Source organism: Notolepis coatsorum (assembly GCF_963971535.1).
Source record: "Notolepis coatsorum genome assembly, chromosome: 18".
Taxonomy (NCBI): Eukaryota; Metazoa; Chordata; class Actinopteri; order Aulopiformes; family Paralepididae; genus Notolepis; species Notolepis coatsorum.
In genome coordinates, this window is record NC_140182.1 from 47,685,641 (window position 1) to 47,705,844 (window position 20,204).

Genomic DNA, 20,204 nt, shown 5'->3' on the forward strand with positions numbered 1-20,204 from the left:
AAATTCTGTTCATGTTCTTGAGAGAGTGGCCCAAGTACTTTCCATGGCACGTTGTGGTGCATTGTCAACTTTGTCCCCAAAAAGGAGCTTGCTTTGTGCAGCTACAGGCCAGGCGATGCTTGTCCCGTCAGAGGAGCGCTTTTGATTTTCTGCAGCGCACCAGTCAGATTCTGAAGGGTGCTTTGGACAAACCGAGAGGGTCCAGTGAAGACAGACACAGGGATAACTATACTATACTGTAACAACATGGAATCCCCTGACGAGGACCAAGATGTGGAGAAGATCGCGAGCAGGTAAGAAACGTACAGTTAACTTACAGAATGATAAAATCCTACGGCATCTGTGCATTTCCCCACAAAATCTAGGTTTGAATGCTTAACCTAAGTGTTTGTCTCTCCCCCATAGCTAAATGTACATGTTGACCCAGAGATAACAAAAAATGTGCCCTGGCCTTGTGCACTGGACTAAGGAGAGGCCTGAACAAACTTATGTCATAATACACACTCAATATTCTATATCAATAATGATTGTACCTAATAACATTTAATAGTAACTTTAAACTGAGATCAATGTCACCAATTTAATAAAGTAACTACAAAATAATTTAACTACTCCCAAGTGTGGAAATATTTCCCACAGGTTTATCACACTTTAGTATAAAAGTATACATTTTGTAAATATACAGAGGGAACTGTAGCAAATTCACCAAAGTTTTGGTGTATTAAACCCTTGTTTGTTCAAGCCTACCTGACTGTCTACATTTGATTAATCCGGGAACATTTCTCCCACAGGACAAAGCCGGAAATTAAATACTTATTAATGATTGAGCTGTTGTTCCTCCTCTTCTAAAAGACTTATCTGTGTGTGGATTGTCAATTGAAGTGTGGATTGGTTGTGAGAAAATTTTATTAGGGTTTTACTTTGCAACACTATTTAGAAGGGATGCACCATTCGACTTTTTCGGTCCCTATACCGATACCTGGGCTTTGGGTATCAGCCGATACAGAGTGCCGATCCGATCCATTCATTTGAATAAACAGTATAGACTTGGACCATCTTTTTGGGGTCATTGGACAAATATTATTGAGATATAATATTTTTTTTAAAGGTTATAAGTGTAAAAAAAATGCAGCAAATCAAGGTACTTTGCTTAGATTTCTGGCACGTGTGTTTCTTGGTCTCAGATTTGAGTATCGGGGGACATTCTCAGATACCGGTATTCTATTTTAGCCCTGTATCAGACCGATATCCCATACCAGTATCGGTGCATCCCAACTATTTAGTCTGGCATGCAGAGGATCAGCTGTTTGAACAGCATGCCACTTCTTTATGTGGAATGAAAGAACCTGTCCACTTGGTATTTTATTACAGCTCCCTGCTACCACTCTTTGAATGAAAATGAGGAACGGAAACACAAGTCAACCTAACCACTGAGTTTGGCAGTCTTACCCAGTCCAAAGAATGGAAGAATTTCCATAGAATTTGTGCCTCTATGATTCAGTTTCAGTGAGCCAATTATCAACAGTGTTTAGTCGACTAAAAACACACTTCTTCAATCAATATCTGAAATGAAGATGATAGATAATACAAAAATTATTAAATATAAAAGAACCTTCATACTGTCTTTTACTAGTATGCACTCTGCTACTTAGGAATGCACCTTGCCTATATTACTACCTACAGTACTATGCTAATTATGTATATACTACTATGCACTCAAGACTGTAGCACTCAAGTACGACACTGTTTAATGAATAACATCACTGACCCTTAGCTGCCAGAGTTGCTAGTTAGTACCCTTCCTTTTGCGTTCAGTGAACAACTCGAACAAAGCGAGGGGGGATCACCAGAGGCCTGACATTGTGCTGGTAAACTATGCTGCAGAGAGTTAGAGCCATGTGATCCAATGAGAGCATAGCGGCCTGCACTACAGCCTGAATGCGGAGTAAATATGAGCTCTCAGGAGCCCGTTTCAACTTCTGTGTTTCAGCGTAGAGTCCTTGGCTCATGGGTGCATGGCAGACCAGCTGAGGGAGTGTGGAGAGCAGGCCTCTGTGGGTGAGTTCTACACAGGGCAGAGAGGCCTCTGTGCTGTGATGGTGGAAGATCTGCCATCAGTGGGGACTTACCATCACCACGGCTACTTCCTGTAGGCCGACAGAACGTGAGACATATAAGATTGGATTCCTAAGACGAGTCTCCCTCTCTCTCTCTCTAGAGGAGAAAAGCATCGAGGAGGTCAGCGCATCTCTCGCTGCGGCCCAGTCTCTCTGGACGACGGAGGCCAGTGGCTCGGTCAAACTGAGGATAGAAGAAGCCTGTCCGGAGGAGCCTGTCACGGTTCACCAGATGTTCTCAGCATCTGTGGAGAAATACGGAAACATGTACGCACTGGCCAGCAAGAAGAACGGCAAATGGGAAAAGGTCACTTTCTCAGAGTATTACCAGTTCTGCCGGAGAGCAGCCAAGAGCTTCATGAAGGTATAAACCATGTCCGACAAGACTTACTCAAGTCAACATACTAATCAGCATAATACTGGGAAGTATCAGTGATCAGATTAAGAAAACAAGTGTTGTGTTGCAGCTTGGTTTGGAGCGATCCCATGGAGTGGCTATACTAGGATTCAATTCAGCAGAATGGTTCTACTCTGCAATCGGCGCCATCGTTGCAGGGTGAGATAAGAGACACGGCATAAACCAGTCACACTGTACTGAATTTAATTCATTTCCCTCTTCTTTTGGTAGGTATGCATTCACGAACACAATATAATCTTGTTCTCCCTTTCAGAGGGCTAATGACAGGAATCTATGCTACCAACTCCCCAGAGGCTTGTCATTATGTGGCCAGTGACTCCAAAGCCAATGTGATTGTGGTGGAAAATCAAAAGCAATTGGATAAAATATTACAGGTATTGTTACTTTTCGCTTTATTATTATTTCTCATTGTTATTTCAGTATAAACAAGCACTGAGGTCAATAGTAAGCATCTGCTCTCTTTATGCCTTTTAGATACGCGACAGACTGCCTCATCTGAAAGCCATAGTGCAATACGGTGGACCTCTCAAGCAGAAGCTACCCAATCTGTATTCGGTAACCTCTTTAGACAAAATAGAAAGTGACTTGATTCCATGACACACTATTTCATTATTAATTAGGCAACAAATTAAACAGATTACGCAGGTGAGATTAAAACCCCTTAGAGGTTAATAAAGGAGAATTTGATCAGGTGAGATAAAAAATCCATAGATGTTTATAAAGGAGATTTTGACCAGGTGAGATTAAAAACCCTTATAAATTTATAAAGGAGGTTTTGACCAGGTGAGATTAAAAACCCTTAGAGGTTTATAAATGAGGTTTTGATCAGGTGAGATTAAAAACCCTTAGAGGTTTATAAAGGAGGGTTTGACCAGGTGAAATAAAAAACCCTTATAGGTTTATAAAGGAGGTTTTGATCAGGTGAAATAAAAAAAAAACCTTAGAGGTTTATAAAGGAGGTTTTGACCACAAGTTTCCCTTTTCGGGACAGTGGGAGGAGTTTATGGAGCTGGGCCTAGATGTTTCTGAGAAAGAACTGGATGACATCATCAGCAGTCAGAGAGCCAACCAATGCTGTGCCCTGATCTATACCTCTGGTACCACAGGCAAGCCAAAAGGAGTCATGCTCAGCCACGACAATGTAAGTATAATGTGATCACAATCTATATCAAGAACAAGACTCATAATAACTGGACTTTGATGACCACATTATCACTGTATGCGACACATAGCAGAAAGAAAGTGACAGGGCAAATATCAAAGAAACAAAGGAAATCTGAACTGTCCACCAGACTAAACTAGCATATGATCTGGATGTATGAAATAGATCACATGGAGGGCCCATCAAACTAATCTAGCGTATGATCTGGATGTATGAAATAGATCACATGGAGGGCCCATCAAACTAAACTAGCGTATGATCTGGATGTATGAAATAGATCACATGGAGGGCCCATCAAACTAAACTAGCGTATGATCTGGATGTATGAAATAGAGCACATGGAGGGCCCATCAAACTAAACTAGCGTATGATCTGGATGTATGAAATAGATCACATGGAGGGCCCATCAAACTAAACTAGCGTATGATCTGGATGTATGAAATAGATCACATGGAGGGCCCATCAAACTAAACTAGCGTATGATCTGGATGTATGAAATAGAGCACATGGAGGGCCCATCAAACTAAACTAGCGTATGATCTGGATGTATGAAATAGATCACATGGAGGGCCCATCAAACTAAACTAGCGTATGATCTGGATGTATGAAATAGATCACATGGAGGGCCCATCAAACTAAACTAGCGTATGATCTGGATGTATGAAATAGATCACATGGACGGCTCACCATGCCAGCAGGGCTGGGGACATGCAGGACACTCAGCAGGAGTCTCTGGTGAGCTACCTGCCCCTCAGCCACATCGCCGCTCAGATCTATGACCTCTGGACGGGGATCCAGTGGGGGGAGCTGGTGTACTTTGCACAACCGGATGCTTTGAAGGTAAAACGCCAACGCTGGTATCACAGGAGCGTTCCCAGTTGTCTCAAACCTGAGACCAAAATGCACTGAAATATGTCACTTGATTAAAGGATACCATAACCCTTTCACTACCATGCTACAAAGGGTTAACACTTTCACTACCACACTACAGAAGGTTAACCTTTTCACTACCACACTACAAACTACTACACACTGAATGTGTGCAAAGCTGTTTAGAGAGAGATGTGTGTGAGATTATGTGCAAAATAAATCAGCATTTTTTTTTTTGGTGAAGTCTCCCTTTAACCCTTTCAAAGGGTTAACCTTCTATAGTGTGGTCATGAAAGGGTTAAAGGAGCACTTCACCAAAAAAAACAATGCTGATTTATTTTGCAGTCTCACACACATCTCTTTCTAAACAGCTTTGCACACATTAACTTAGTTTGACGGTCATTGAGAGTAAATTAATATGGCCATCAGTGATGTCATTGGGGACACATTGTGTTGTGTTAATTACAGCGGCATGAAATTATGTCGAAAAAATAGCAATACCGTGTCTTATAGCCGTTATAGGTTATAAGGTTACCTTATCATCTCTTTGAGCTGTAATTCAATGTCCCACAATGACATCACTGGTGACCATCAAGAAGATGTTGTCTGCTGCAAAAGTACTTAAAGTACTTCAACATAAAAAATAAATGTTGGTTCTTATTAATTGAGTATTGATGATGGTGATTGAGTATTGATCATTGACTATAAATGCCAGAATGAGTGTCATCTGTATTGTCTCTCTAGTCTAGATGATATTGCACTCACTACTCTTATTAGTAAAAGTGAATGTAAAAGTATGGTTTCATTTCAAACCTTTATTTAAACTCAAAAGGCAACTGAGGTTTCCCGCATTTACAGTCACGTCGAGTGTACATAGAGTTAAGCAAAAAAAGGCATATAAAATCACACAGCATACAATCATAACAATTAGACAAGTAAGGATAACAATCAATTAAAACATGTACAACTTGATAACAAAGGTTGGAGATCAAGGTTTTAAACTCTGCAACAGAGGGGAGAATTAAAGTGTACTTAAGTGGGTTAAAGTGTACTTTTGAAATACACAAAGAAAGGGAGGCGATCAGTGGTTGTTGGCGTTATTGTGTTCAGCAACTGGAGTTCATAGTTCACCCACCCTTTATTCTAATCGACTGTATCACTGCAAATAAACCAACAACATGCTGTCTGTGTTTAGGGAAGTTTGATAAGCACACTGAGAGAAGTCCACCCTTCATCACACATGGGCGTCCCACGGGTCTGGGAGAAGATGATGGAGAAGATCAAAGAGGGGATCAGTCAGTGTGGCTACTTGAAGAAGAAACTGGTCACATGGGCGATGTCCGTTAGCCTGGATGTCAATCAAAGGTGGGACCACAAGTAAGTAGCTGGAGTTTGAATGTAGGTGAATTACTATTCTGACATAAACTGCACCTGATTGCACTTCCTCAAACACATGTTACTGTGGTACTGTGTGGTACAATCTACCACTTACATTGCCGGTGGGTTGAAAAGCATAGACTCAAGCTACTTTAATGTATTTTGGCTAAAAGTATCCTCCTTATAAAAAATAATGATATTTCAGAAGATATTTCCAATCACCAGATATCACGGGGTAAAGTTGGTTTGTTATTGGATATTCACATATTTGACATGTTCGATTTCTATCTTCAATACTTCTGGCTCTTTGCGTGTAGGGAAGTCAACATATTTATTTTCATACTCACGGTAGGGCGGACAAAATAATGAAATTACTCAGAGTTCCAAAACGAATGCTGGCTTAATTCTGGATATCTTCTCAAATCTGTGCTAATTACTTTCTTAAATATTTGTTCTAATTCTTGAGGAAAAATATGAAATGGTGATAAATTACCATTGAAATTCAATGGTGTTAAATTGAAATTAGTTAGAGTTCCAAAACCAATGTTGGTTTAATTCTAGATATCCCTGTTCAAATCAGTGTTTATTGCTTTCTTAAATTAGTGTTTCAATTTTGAAGGAAATATATAAAACGGTCAATATTATGTTATTATAAAAAAAATGGAAATGAGAATTCCAAAACCAATCCTTGCTTAATTCTGGATATCCTCCTCAAATCAGTGACAATTACTTTCCCAAATGACTTTACTCCAATTTGGGAAAGTAAATACCAGTCATTTATATTGAATTCCAATGGTAACATTTGAAAAAGGAAATTGAAAAAAGTAATTGGTACAGATTTTAGGGAGATATCCAGAATTAAACCAGCATTTGTTTTGGAGCTCTAAGTAATTTCCATTTAACATTATTGAATTTCAATCGTAATTTATCACTGTTTCATATTTTTCCTCTTAACAGGCACCCAGAAAAGTGGCAATTTTTTAACTTGAACTTGAGGACTGCATACTTCTTTTGCAAAGCTTAGCTTTATACTTATAGCACACGCATGCACCTGGTCTCTTTTGAAAGATAACATTCTGAAGTTACTAATGCAAAAAAGGAAAATCACTTTTAGTGCTAATGAAATAGAGTAACAGAGGTCTGAACTTGAGTTGAACTTGTGTACTCACATTTTTCTGTAGTGGTTGCAAGATTCCATATTCCAATATCAAGTTCAAGTTCTTTAATAGTTGTCATACAGAAGTACAGAATACTTTCATACAAAATGCTTCTTACTGTTACGCTCCAGAGACTGTGCTAGACAAGATAGTATCAAATAACATAATAACATAATATAGCATGAATTTAGAAGAAGAAAAATGAGGTCACAGTGTTCGGTATAGACATATGTACAATGTTCTGAGTTACCATATAATATACAATACACAATACTATGCAGTGTACTAATGTACAGTACTATCTAGTGCAAAGCAGAAATGGGATGAGGTACAATTTTAGGTACAATTTACAGTAAGGTGTACGAGTTGTAGTGCAATCCTTCATCCATAAATATAAAGTGTGGGGAGTGGGTGCTACAGTGTGTTTGTTTAAAGTGGGTGTGTGCTATAAAGTGTGTGGAGTGGGTGCTACAGTGTGTTTGTTTAAAGTGAGTGTGTGCGTGTGGATGTGTGTGCTATGTGCGTTTGGTGGTTGTTGTTGTGTAGTGTTCATTCATTGTTCGTTTAGCAGCCTGATGGCCTGGGGATAGAAGCTTCTTCTGAGTCTTTCTGTGCTCGCCTTGAGACTCCGGTATCGCTTGCCTGACCGCAGCAGTTCAAAGAGGCAGTTGTTCGGGTGACTGGAGTCTTTAATGATTCTCTTAGCCTTGCCCTTGCAACGCTTGTTGTAAATGTTCTGGAGGGTGGGGAGCCCCCCTCCAATTGTGCGTTCGGCTGAACGTGTCACTCTTTGTAGTCTGCTTCGGTCTTGTGCAGTGCTATTCCCAAACCAGGAGGTGATGTTGCCGGTCAAGATGCTCTCTATTGTACATGAGTAGAAGTTCTTAAGGATCTTCTGGCTGACTTGGAACTTCCTTAGGCGCCTGAGGAAGTAGAGGCGTTGTCGTGCCTTCTTCACAACACTGTCAATGTGTGTGGTCCATGTCAAGTCCTCGGATATGTAGGCTCCGAGGTACTTAAAGCTGTTGACTCTCTCAACCGGTGCCCCGTCGATGCTGAGGGGGCTGTAGTCCTTGACCCCCGACCTCCTGAAGTCCACAATCATCTCCTTTGTTTTGCTGACGTTCAGGGAGAGGCTGTTTTCCTGGCACCATCCCGCCAGGACCTTGACCTCTTCCAGGTAGGCCCTCTCGTCGTTGGCAGAGATCAGGCCCACCACCACTGTGTCGTCAGCAAATTTGATGATTGTATTGCTACTCCGCTGAGCCACACAGTCGTGTGTGTACAGGGAGTAGAGGAGGGGACTCAGAACACAGCCCTGGGGGGCCCCTATGTTGAGGGTGATGGATGAGGAGGTGCAGTTGCCTGCACTCACCACCTGGGGTCTGCCAGTCAGGAAGTCCAAGACCCACTGGCAGAGGTCATAGCCCAAGCCCAGGTCCCTGAGCTTGGCTATGAGTATGGAGGGGACTATGGTATTGAATGCCGAGCTGTAGTCGATGAATAGCATTCTCACATAGTTCCCCTGCCTCTTGTCCAGGTGTGATGCTGCTGTGTGCAGCACATGGGCTATGGCGTCCTCCGTGGACCTGTTGGGGCGGTATGCAAATTGCAGGGGGTCCATGTTGATGGGGAGGGAGGAGCAGATGTAGCCCTTTACTAGCTTCTCAAAGCACTTCATGGCTATGGAGGTGAGAGCTACAGGGCGGTAGTCGTTGAGGCAAGCAGGCTTGGATTTTTTGGGTACAGGGATAATAGTGGTATAAGCATAGAGGTATAAGCTGGAAAACACTGCGGTTCCATAGCCTGAAGTCTTATGTAGTACAGGTAAAAAATGTATAGAAATCCGTTCTGAAATGAGTCTTTTAGGCCTTTCACACCGGCCGGTAATCTCGAACCGGCCGGCGCTTTCACACCGGGAATAATTGGTTCGGAACATGACGGAGGCTTTAGTTCGGCCCGCTAAGAAAACACTGAGCACCGTTTTTTCATGTTCCGAACCAATTATTCCCGGTGTGAAAGCGCCAGCCGGTTCGAGATTACGTTCGGGAACTGACTCCGGCACGGAGCCCAGCCAGTGTGAAAGGCCTAGTGGAGAGACGGCCGAGTAAAACCGGCGACAAAATCCATTTCCTCATCCACCGCAGTTTATTCTGAAGTGTGATTCACTTCTCGTTTTCGCTCGTCAACTTTCACCTACTTCCTGTATTTGGGGGGGCCACGTGGTATCGTTGGAAACCTACACTTGTTGACTACAACGCTGACCAATACATTTTGCCATCAGCGGATGATTGGCAGTTCTGGAGCGTCTGGAGTCCGGGGTGGTCATCTGACGCACGGCGCGAAAAAAGATGCTCATCTGACATATCGTCATGTAACCAACTTTACCCCAGTCCAGATATCTCACTTTTCTTTTCTGTTAGGAACGAAGAGAAGCCATTTCTCTTTGCCCTGGCAAACAGCCTGGTACTGGAAAGACTCCGTGCAGAGTTGGGCTTCTCCTGCTGTCAGAAGTTCTTCTCTGGAGCAGCGCCAATCGGCAGTGAAACCATGCAGTTCTTCCTGAGCCTCAATATCCGGTTGTATGAGGCCTATGGCATGAGTGAGAGCACAGGACCTCACTTCATGTCAGGCCCCAAAGCTTACAAACTGCCAAGGTAAGCATTTAGAGAAAGGAACGCACACCTAACACTTCATACTGCAGTTAATACAACCCTGATGATTTATTTTATAACTGCTCAAATTTCTTTTAAATAAATGTTCTGTCTTGCAGCTGTGGAAAGGTGGTCCCTGGCTGCCGCTGCAAGCTCACCAACACGGACTCTGAAGGGACTGGCGAAGTCTGTTTTTGGGGCCGCAACGTTTTCATGGGTTTCCTCAATATGGAAGACAAGACGAGAGAAGCTTTGGACGAAGACGGGTGGCTGCGCTCTGGAGACTTGGGGAAGATAGACGAGGAAGGTTTCCTGTATATTACGGGGAGAATAAAAGGTATGTTTTTTCCACAACAGAAGCTAATCACGTATGACAGTTCACCCGTTTCCACTCTGAACATTCACATACCCGGCAGGAGCGTGGCGTTATGTTCCGAGGAGTGTACCATGTGCTCCTCCGTCGCGTTGTTGAGTCACTTATGTCATGGTGCCCTCTCGCTCTCTTTCCGTTCAGAGTTGATCATCACAGCGGGCGGAGAGAATATTCCGCCTGTCCCCATAGAGGATGCTGTGAAGAAGGAGCTGCCCATCATTAGCAACGCCATGCTGATCGGAGACAAGAGGACGTTTTTGTCAATGCTTTTAACTCTAAAGGTAATTGAGGACGGTGGATAGCAGGGAAAGCGTGCAACACTGTATTGTGTGTGGAATTGCGTACACATTCATGCCTTGCAGCATTATAATTCGATAGAGGCCTTGCACGGAATGTTCGTGTAGTTCTCCTTCTTCCAACATGGCTGCCTGTAACCATAGGTAGCCCCTTTTGAAAGAAAATGCCTAATTTCTGTCCAGTGGTAGAGCAGGTAAAACACTGGGAAAACATATTACTGTTCTACTGTGACAAATCCAGTAATAAGAGTGATTCATTACATTTGTGTTTATATATTTCTCATATATCAACACATGGCAACCGCTCTCTTCCATTGCCATCTACAAAACAATGGTTACAGGCAGCCATGTTGGAAGACAGAGAACTACAAATTATTGTAGTCTATGTGAATAATTTTACTACCACAAATTATGTGAACTGTTGTAGCCTAATATAGTGTTTGCTAACCACTAAGCACGTATCTGCATAACATAGGATGCCCGTTCACTCTATAGCTATTTTGATATGGAAAGATCACTGTATAATAAGATTTCTAGCAAGACTTCATTATGTGTTTTAAGTGTTCTAGCAATGCGGAAACCATGGAGCCCACAGAGGAGCTCAGTCTGGAGGCGGTGGAGTATTGCCAACAGCTAGGGAGCCAGGCAACCGCAGTGTCAGATATCATCGGAGGGAGAGACAGGGAGGTGTACCAGGCCATTGAGGAGGGAATCAACAGGGTCAACTCTGCAGCCACCTCTAATGCTCAATGCATACAGAAGTGGACCATTCTGAGGAGGGACTTCTCTGTGTCTGGAGGAGAGTTGGGTAAATGTGGTACTAATAAGAGGCTTGGAACTGATAACACGGTCATCTTTCTGCATTTAACGAGATTTGATTGAACAATTCCTTATTAATAAAGTCCTTTCTCCTTCCAGGTCCCACAATGAAACTCCGTCGCCCTGTTGTCCTGGAGATGTATCGCAATGAAATCGAGAGCTTCTACACAGAATAGCATGTTTTTGCTTAGTAAATATTCATCCTCTTAGGCCAATCTCAATATTCTCTCTGCTCAATTTAGTCTACACCTTTTTGATACTTACTGCCTAAAGTCATACCACTTATTTGTATAACAGTGTCCTAAACAGCACGGTAGCTGTGCAACAATGTTGTCTGGTATATAGGTACTCTGCCAATTTAAGTACATATTTTGATGTAATTTCCTGTGTTCTCTGCCACTATTCAAACAAGACTATGAATCTGACAGGTACACAGTTCAGTGTTAGGTTGTAATTGTTGTGCACGTACATGATCCCCATACATTACTCAGCTCCATAGAATCACATGACTTGCCTGTTTCACCTTCAGGTTATTGGTGACTTCCCGACTAATAAGTCACCTTCCTTCATGCATAAAGGATATTTGTTCTGTTTAAAAACAAGAGCAAAGAGAGTTGATGAAAAATATCTGTAATATTTTAATGTGATTTGATTGACATCCGATTAGGTTATACAATACTTTAATAGCAAATAAACAATACTTCACGTCATATGTCAGACCAGAGGCCAAAATCTGTCAATAAATAGATACATTCTTACATCACATTCAGCAGTTAAAGAATAAAATCCATCCCACATATAGTATACAGTAACCTTAAGAGTCTTAAAGACAGTGCTTGTGTTTGCAGAACGAAAATAAAACATACAGGAGTGCAAACTCTTCCGAGTCGTTTGTTTGTCTAGAGTCATATATAGAGTATTGCAGTAAAGATATGTGCGAATGCAGCCGTGAGAGCGACGGGAAGCAGCAGAACCCCAGACCCCAACAGCCTTCTACTCCGCAGCTTGCACTCTTTCACATATCGCTGCTGTGAACTCTGAACATTTTGAGTTTCCTCCCAGGTCTTTTGTCAGAACCTGAAAGAGAGACAACACAGGCACATAGAAATGGGAATGGCAACTCGTTATCAAAGCAGCATGTCACTATTTCTTAAAAATAGAACTGGGTGACAGAGGAGGAACTTGCCTTCTTATCTCGTATGGTTTGGAAGCAGGCGGTTTCGATCTTCTTGGCGTGGCCGTGGAGACCCATGTGTCTCAGCATCATGACGGAGCTGAGCAGCAGCGCCGTGGGGTTGGCCATGTCTTTACCTGCTATGTCTGGGGCAGTTCCATGGACCTGGCAAAAAAAGATATATATATTTTTTTGTTGCTTTTTGCCTTTTATAATTTGCTCCCATCCCCCATTTTATTCATCATGCCAATTCCCCCCCTGGTTGTTGCGCTGCCCTACTGTCGGTCTGGGGATGGTGTAGACTACCACATGTCTCCTCTGTTGGTCTGGGGAGGGTGTAGACTACCACATGTCTTCTCTGTCGGTCTGGGGAGGGTGTAGACTACCACATGTCTCTGTTGGTCTGGGGAGGGTGTAGACTACCACATGTCTCCACTGTCGGTCTGGGGAGGGTGTAGACTACCACATGTCTCCTCTGTCAGTCTGGGGAGGGTGTAGACTACCACATGTCTCCACTGTCGGTCTGGGGAGGGTGTAGACTACCAAATGTCTCCTCTGTCGGTCTGGGGAGGGTGTAGACTACCACATGCCTCCTCTATTGGTCTGGGGAGGGTGTAGACTACCACATGTCTCCACTGTCGGTCTGGGGAGGGTGTAGACTACCACATGCCTCCTCTATTGGTCTGGGGAGGGTGTAGACTACCACATGCTTCCTCCGTCAGTCTGGGGAAGGTGAAGACTACCACATAGTTTTGCTGTTGTTGAATTTGGCCCCATTAACTTCAATCCATCAAGTATGGCTGCCGTTTTTTGGTATTCTACTATCTTACATATCAATATTATATTCAGTCAATATGGTTGACATTAGTCTCTGAAATCAGGATTCTGATTTCACATTCATATTCGATTACAGATGCAGGCTAATTGATTTGAGTTAAGTTGACATTAATTCTGTGAATGCTGACATTTTTACCCACCGATTCAAAAATAGCGACACCATTGGTGCCGATATTTCCACTCGGAGTCACTCCAAGACCACCGATCAGTCCAGCACAGAGATCACTGTAACAGTGAACACATGATTTTCATATTTTTGTGTTATCCAGAAGAAGAAAAACATGATGTACAAATGCACATGCTATGGGGCTAATACCATCCATCTTTGAACTTGGCCATGCAATAAGCAAAGAACCTTACCTCAGGATATCACCATACAAATTGGGCATCACTAGTACATCAAACTGTGAGGGGTCCTGCACCATCTAAAAAAGGGGGGGGGGGGGTTTGAATGGCCAATTATTATAATTAGGAAGGACAAAGATGGCTGAATTATTACAAAAACAATGATGTCATATAGCATATGACATACAATGATATTAATTCAGTCCGAAATAGCTGAGTGTAGGAATGTTAATGTCAGGAGTGTCATTTTATCAGCTTCAGATGTATCATTTGAAGTGTTGTTTGTAGTGCACCCTCTGAGCTCAGCCGACTCTCAGTAGGTTGAGGCCTTCTGTTCATTGAAAGTAGTATCATAATACATGAAGCTTTCAAATGGAAACACATTAATTGGACCAGTGTGCTACAGTAGCAGGTGATACATAAATTGTCACAGTTGCACTTGCTGTGGATGTTTTTGAACCACTAAAATGAACTAAATTGTAGCAAACTAGTTTCATTACTTGACTAGCTAGCTGATACCCTTCACAACTGAACGACTGACTGATGGGCCAGGTCAGGGTAACCCGAGTAGATTATGCAATCTGAAATTGTTTGATTCTGTTGCTATCCAGAGGGATACCTAATGATGATGACAAAGGGGCTTTAGTCATCATTTTCACAACAGTTCAACCATTTTGGGTAATTTTACATCAACATACCTTCCGTAAAAAAAAAAAATCACGATTTTCTTGGTACTGTATCTTGTATATAATTGTCTACTAATACATCTAAGGGGGGAAATGTCAGCACTTACATTTAGGCAAACGGTGTCCAGGTACATCTCTGTGAACTTGACATCTTTGTACTTCTCTGCTGCCTCTCTGCATTTCCGTAGGAACAGCCCGTCCGACATGCGCCTTAGCAACGAGAAAAAGAGCAACTCAAACTTTAAAAGGCGCTCTATGCAGTTTTGGGGGAGGGGATTCATATATTTGTATAACCTGAGATTGGTGTACAAAACATTTACTATACATGTAATCCTTATGATTATGTCATCCAAAATAAAAAAAAAATATTTTGAGGCACTGTGAAACGTAAGCCTTCTTTTAACGTTTGTAAACAGAATTGTGGGCCCTGCCATTGTAAACAACCACAGTGAAACGAAAACTTTTCACGCAGATATTTCTAGCTTTAAGCAGTGTTCCAGGGACCCAATTCTCCTCTGACAGTTTGTTTATTCAGTTATGAAAACATACCATATCATTTTTTCTTTCAATTCTCTGAGTTTAAAATGTCTCTCCCAAAGCTGCATAGTGATCTTTAATTCACAGCTTGGTAAAATAATAATAATAATACCAAGCGTTGAGTGCGACTCACATAATGTTGGCCTTGTGAACAGCAGTGACGCTGGTCCTCTGGTTATTCCTGGCATACTCGAAGGCGTACTCTGCGATGCGCCTGCTGGCGTCCTCTGTGATGAGCTTAATACTCTGTACAACCCCGTCAACTATCTGAAACGCACACATCAAGAGCATCTCATTTACCTCAAACATACCTTTCTGATCAGTAAAAACAAATGACAAGGTCACACAGTCAGGTAAGATCCACAATATAGGAACAGTGGTTAGGGGAATTCAATACTAAAATAAAACAGTAAGTTATTTTCCCTAAGTAGAAGCTGTCAATCAACTGCTGGAGCTGCCCCTGGAGGAAGATGTGGGTTTAGAATATGTGTTAACAAAACAGGAAAGAGGAGTTACTTAAAAGGTAAAGGTGTTCATGAATATGATGAGACAAATAGAAACTTTTAAATGGAAGAATGTCCAAGAAATGGCAAAGACTCACAGGAAAATACAATGGATGGAGCAATTAAACAATAGCTTGGGGCTATGGACTTGCTACTGCTTTAAAAAGGTATATATATATATATATATATATATATATATATATATATATATATTTCAGTGACTTTTACTCATTCTACTATGGAAGTCAATGACGAAATCAGTGGAGCCACTCCCAAGACACTATGACAGTACTCATGGTGATTTTATTGAGATATGGGTACATTTTCTGATTCAGAGCTGTAAGCCCTACATATAAAACGCATTTGGATTTAATATCTCAAACTGAAATTCTATGAGCTCACAAATTAAAGTTTTGGTTGCTCTTATTTCCAGTTTAAGGAGACAGTTGTCTATGTTTATAGATTGACTTAACTGTCAAAGATCATTTGAATAGCACAATGTAAATTCGTTTTTTTTGGTGGATTAGCAGTTAAAATAGAAGAAAATAGATATCGTAGGCCATGTGATTTCTTTACCAGATGTTCAATCCCACTGTATTCTCCCTCAGTGTTCTCTCTGATGGTCACCAGGTCGACATCTGTGTAGGGGGTCTGGTAGCCTTCAATGGACACACAGGGACGCACGTTGGCATAGAGGTCAAAGGTCTTTCTGAGCAGTAGGTTCATAGACGGATGACCGGCAGCAATTGGTGTCTTCAGAGGCCCTGCATGTGAAATGTTCAAACATCTTAAATCATATTTTCAATAATATTATGCATGTGACGTGCCTCTAATCTGAACAACTTGCCGAACATCCAAACGCCCCCTTTTTCGAGTGCTGTGAATGTTTGCAAACAACCATAGTTATGCTGTTGACAAATAATGTACTATTCTCTTGACAGCAGATGCAGGCCAAGGTTGGAGGAATATCTTATCTTATTTTCTATTGGTTTTAATGGCCGTTTCTTCTCTCCCACAAGTGTGGAGTGCACAGGGCTCCATAAAATATATTTCCATTTTATGTATCCTTCATTTGGCTACATTGTTCCCACTGCTAGTTGCATTTGTTATAAATTACAAAAGTCTATTACAAAACAACTGACTAGTAAATAAACCAATTAACTACAGGATTGTATAGCTACGTACCTTTGAGACCAATTTTGTTCCTGTCCATCGATTCCTTGCAATCAGGTGGAATCATCCATTTGCCACCCGGCCCCTGGATGGCTGTAACGTTCCTCTCTTCCCACTGGATAGGTGCCTAGATCAGAGGAGTTTACTCAGAAGGAAAGCCTATCAACTGCATTTATACTACCCGTTTGAAATATGAATGTATCTGAAAATAGTAACAGTACTGACATCAGCTGCTTTAAATATCTTCATAACAGCACTCGAGATCTCCGGACCAATTCCATCGCCAGGGATTAAAGTGACAGTCTGCATCTGTGAAGCAAAACAAAGACATGTGAGACCCTATGATAGGGAGCCTGTTATAGCCCTACGAGTGAGAAGGAATATGAATTCATGATGAATGTAACTATTAGGCTTAGGATTTAGCCAAGCCTGACCAGTGACCACGAACATAACATACCCCACGGGAGAATATCTTGGACTGTGGAGCCTCTGTCTTCAGAGTTCCCACTACCCGGGACACCTGAAAGAGATGAGAGAGAGAGAAGGGGAAAGCCAGGTAGAAGGGTGCGGTGGGTTGTCTCCGTGTCTCACAATAGACCAGTTCAACTTGACAATGTAGTGTATAGTTAGCCTAGCCAGAGTAGGACATGATCACCAGCCACATGCTTTTGTCTTTACTCTAAAGTGCTAGAGACACAACTAGTTACTATTCTAATTTCTTTACTCTTTCTATTCTTAAAATTCAATTGATCTATCTCAAACCCTGCCCTCTTTTCTTGATCCTCCAATCACAACTGTTGCTTCCCTATGGGGGAAAAGAGGGCGGGTTTGAGATAGGTCAGCCAACATTGTTATGTTATTTTATTTGTCAGCGTTTGACGTGTAAAAAATAAAATAATAATAATGATTAGCCTAAATCATGTCTGATAAATTAATGGATCAGTAAGGTCACATGGCCTGTTTTAGACAACATCTCTGCATGGTGTCGTCATGATCTATTTCCTGTTTATCAGCAGGCTACATGTGCAGAAAGTTGTCACACACAGAGATGTTGGAATTCAACCTGAAAATGTGACTGTTCCTTCTAATAAAGGCCATTACTTACCACGTGCCTTTATAGGAAGAATTAGGCTATATCACTTTGTATGAACACAGTAATATTAAAGTAGATATGACCATGCAACCATGAAACATGAAAATGGGGAACATGTTCCAGTAAGCTTAGCTCATACAGTATGCAGTAAAGTATGGAACTAGTTAACAGGGAGCCCAGAAGCACATCAACCACTATTGGCATGTGCCCGGCTTGTGTATTCTTCAGTTTAGCCTATATAATGTTTTGCACTGTTATGAAATCATAATGCATGTTATTTGTGGTGCGACTTCTTGCTGCATGTGTTACAAAAGCTGGTTGTAAACGTTATGAGTACTAGCTCCATGTATAGTCCATTAATGCATCACAGAATTCAAGAGGCCTATATTTTGACAATTCAAAAAGGCATATCAGATGTCAATGAATGGGTCACACACACACACACACACACACACACACACACACACACACACACACACACACACACACACACACACACACACACACACACACACACACACACACACACACACACACACACACACACACACACACACACACACACACACACACACACACACACACACACACACACACACACACACACACACACACACACACACAATGCCTGAGTGACACCTCCTTAAACCTTGGTAAGACTTATAGAGCAGCACAAAAGTGACCAAGCTACATGGTTTCTTCTTGTTGTATTGGTCCATGAAATCAAACACTAAATTAACGTTTTTGTTTGTTTATCGCAAAAACGAGGTTTTCAATGCAAGGCTTCTGGGCTCTCCCATTAGCAAGGTCAAATACAGCTTATTATAGCGCTGCAGACGTACAGTAGCAATAGAATGACTCAAGGATATTGTGTGTCCTCTTTTTTTGACTGGTGTGTGGTGGTCAATCTGAAGAGTTTTATACTGTGTGTTTAATCCCAAATATAAAGATACAAGACTAATCCTTGGTCACCATGGGAATCATTTAATCTAAATAAATGATCTCTGTAAAGCATGATATAACTGCTGGGGCGAATCTGTAAAGGACATTGGGTGATGGGGTACCGGCTAAGGCACAACAGGGATCACCAGCCCATAATTAACAAGTATAGCCTCTCTGGGAGTGGAAGGAACCATTTGCTATGTCCAATCTTGGCAACACAATGGCTCGGGTAGTCTTCAAGTGCCTGTCAGTCGCGAGCCTTATAACGAGGTGGGCAAGAGTTGGTATTATGATGGCTCATAACTCATAACAAGTTAACAAGAGACAAGACGAGAGGTCACCTTGACTTGGACATAGGTCGGGTTAGCCGCCACGTTCACAGTTTTCCCAGCTGAACTGGAAGCATGGCAGTCTGACATGTTTACGTTTAGAAGAGCCAGCTAATGTGTTACTCAAATGTCCATTCCAGATTTGCCCTCAAAACTAGCAAAAGGGGTGTTCGACTTCTAGCACCACTTTCTCTCTAGCAAGCAAGCCAGCTAACAGTTAGCCAAGAGATCATTTTAGCCAATGCACATAGACCTTACTTCCTGTGGCTTGATTTGTTTCTTGTCATTGATCACTAAACCCAATTTTCTCAGGAGATTATGAATCTGCAGGTTGTAAATAAACAAGAATGTGTATAAGAACAATATTAGCGTTAGTTATAGGCTGTCGCTACAACGTGTGGACGTCAATGAACGGTTATTATCGCGAGGTTAACTTCTACATGATGAAGCCAGGGCCAGGTTGCTATAGCTACAGCAAACAAGTTACAATACATGTTAGCTTAGCTGCCTTAGCATGACATTTGTAGCATCCGTCGAGGGCACTAGAAAAGCGCCGCGACACTCCCTTCTCAATTTAGCGTGTTGCCGCTTGAAACTAGTTTTTCAAGTTACGTTAATACTACTCGCTTTAAGGCTAACTTTGTGGATTATTAGGTTATGTCCAATCACTTACCGCTGACCTCCATGCATTTCCTGCCATCCTAACGAGCTCGTTCACCGAACTCCTACGCAGAGAGTTGGACGACGGTCCGCTGCTGTCAAAATATCTACTCTACCCAAAGAGGAAGTATGATTGATTGATTGATTGAAAACTTTATTAACAGATTGCAGAATGGGTACAATGTAGTACAGCTCAATACACACAATTGTTAAGGGGATGCAGACCAGAGAAAGACTTTCGTCTTGTTTACATCAGGGTCCATCATTTTCAATTCATCAGGACATGACATACATGACATACAGATAGACAGTACTGCTACATCTATACATTTATGACATACCAGATTTGCAAATACAGTACTGTTTGTGATACAAAAAGAGTCCAGAAAAGGGAGTATATCATTTGACGTAAAAACTGTACATTGGAGGAGGTTGGGTGGGGTTGGGTGTGGGTTGGTAGGAGGGGTTGGGGGGGGGGGGGGGGGGGAAGTCAAGTCAAGTCAAGCAAGACTGTACATTGGAATATTGACAACCATACTAGGTAATTTACTGTACATTGGAGGGGGTTGGGGGGGGAAACACTGTACAAACAAGCAAAACTGTACATTGGAATATTGACAACCATATGGTAAATGACTGTACATTGGAGGGGGTTGGGTTAGGACATTTACAGGGGCCAGTT

At 41.9% G+C, this 20,204-nt stretch overlaps 2 protein-coding genes across 3 annotated transcripts; one reads left to right on the top strand and one right to left on the bottom strand.

Moving 5' to 3' along the window:
- Positions 1–246: 246 nt before the first annotated feature.
- Positions 247–11,419, top strand: acsbg1 (acyl-CoA synthetase bubblegum family member 1; the record flags this gene model as incomplete). The annotated part of the gene is made up of 14 exons (XM_084335195.1): positions 247–293; positions 1,991–2,058; positions 2,219–2,481; positions 2,585–2,673; positions 2,789–2,909; positions 3,010–3,090; positions 3,527–3,676; positions 4,367–4,537; positions 5,763–5,944; positions 9,525–9,758; positions 9,875–10,092; positions 10,270–10,409; positions 10,986–11,232; positions 11,343–11,419. 14 exons carry the CDS (start codon positions 247–249, stop codon positions 11,417–11,419), a joined length of 2,088 nt encoding a protein of 695 aa, XP_084191321.1.
- Positions 11,420–11,868: 449 nt separating this feature from the next.
- Positions 11,869–19,633, bottom strand: idh3a (isocitrate dehydrogenase (NAD(+)) 3 catalytic subunit alpha). Of its 2 annotated transcripts, XM_084334754.1 has the most exons (12): positions 19,536–19,618; positions 19,121–19,186; positions 16,956–17,018; positions 16,724–16,807; positions 16,511–16,625; positions 15,902–16,089; positions 14,956–15,089; positions 14,393–14,495; positions 13,615–13,679; positions 13,395–13,479; positions 12,430–12,582; positions 11,869–12,320 (listed from the first exon to the last, which is right to left on the bottom strand). In XM_084334754.1, exons 1-12 carry the CDS (start codon positions 19,560–19,562, stop codon positions 12,237–12,239), a joined length of 1,167 nt encoding a protein of 388 aa, XP_084190880.1. In that variant the 5' UTR covers positions 19,563–19,618; the 3' UTR covers positions 11,869–12,236. The 2 variants fall into 2 exon arrangements, with proteins under 2 accessions (XP_084190880.1, XP_084190881.1); XM_084334755.1 differs by lacking the exon at positions 19,121–19,186 and having other exon boundaries at positions 19,536–19,633.
- Between the last annotated feature and the right edge of the window lie 571 nt (positions 19,634–20,204).

Bases quoted from the DNA above. Each gene is read 5' to 3' on its own strand.
- idh3a (XM_084334754.1), bottom strand. From the start codon at position 19,562: ATGGCAGGAAATGCATGGAGGTCAGCG. The intron at 16,090-16,510 runs GTACGTAGCTAT...TTTCACATGCAG, and splicing joins GAACAAAATTGGTCTCAAAG to GGCCTCTGAAGACACCAATT. The intron at 15,090-15,901 runs GTAAAGAAATCA...TGTGCGTTTCAG, and splicing joins ACAGTGGGATTGAACATCTG to ATAGTTGACGGGGTTGTACA.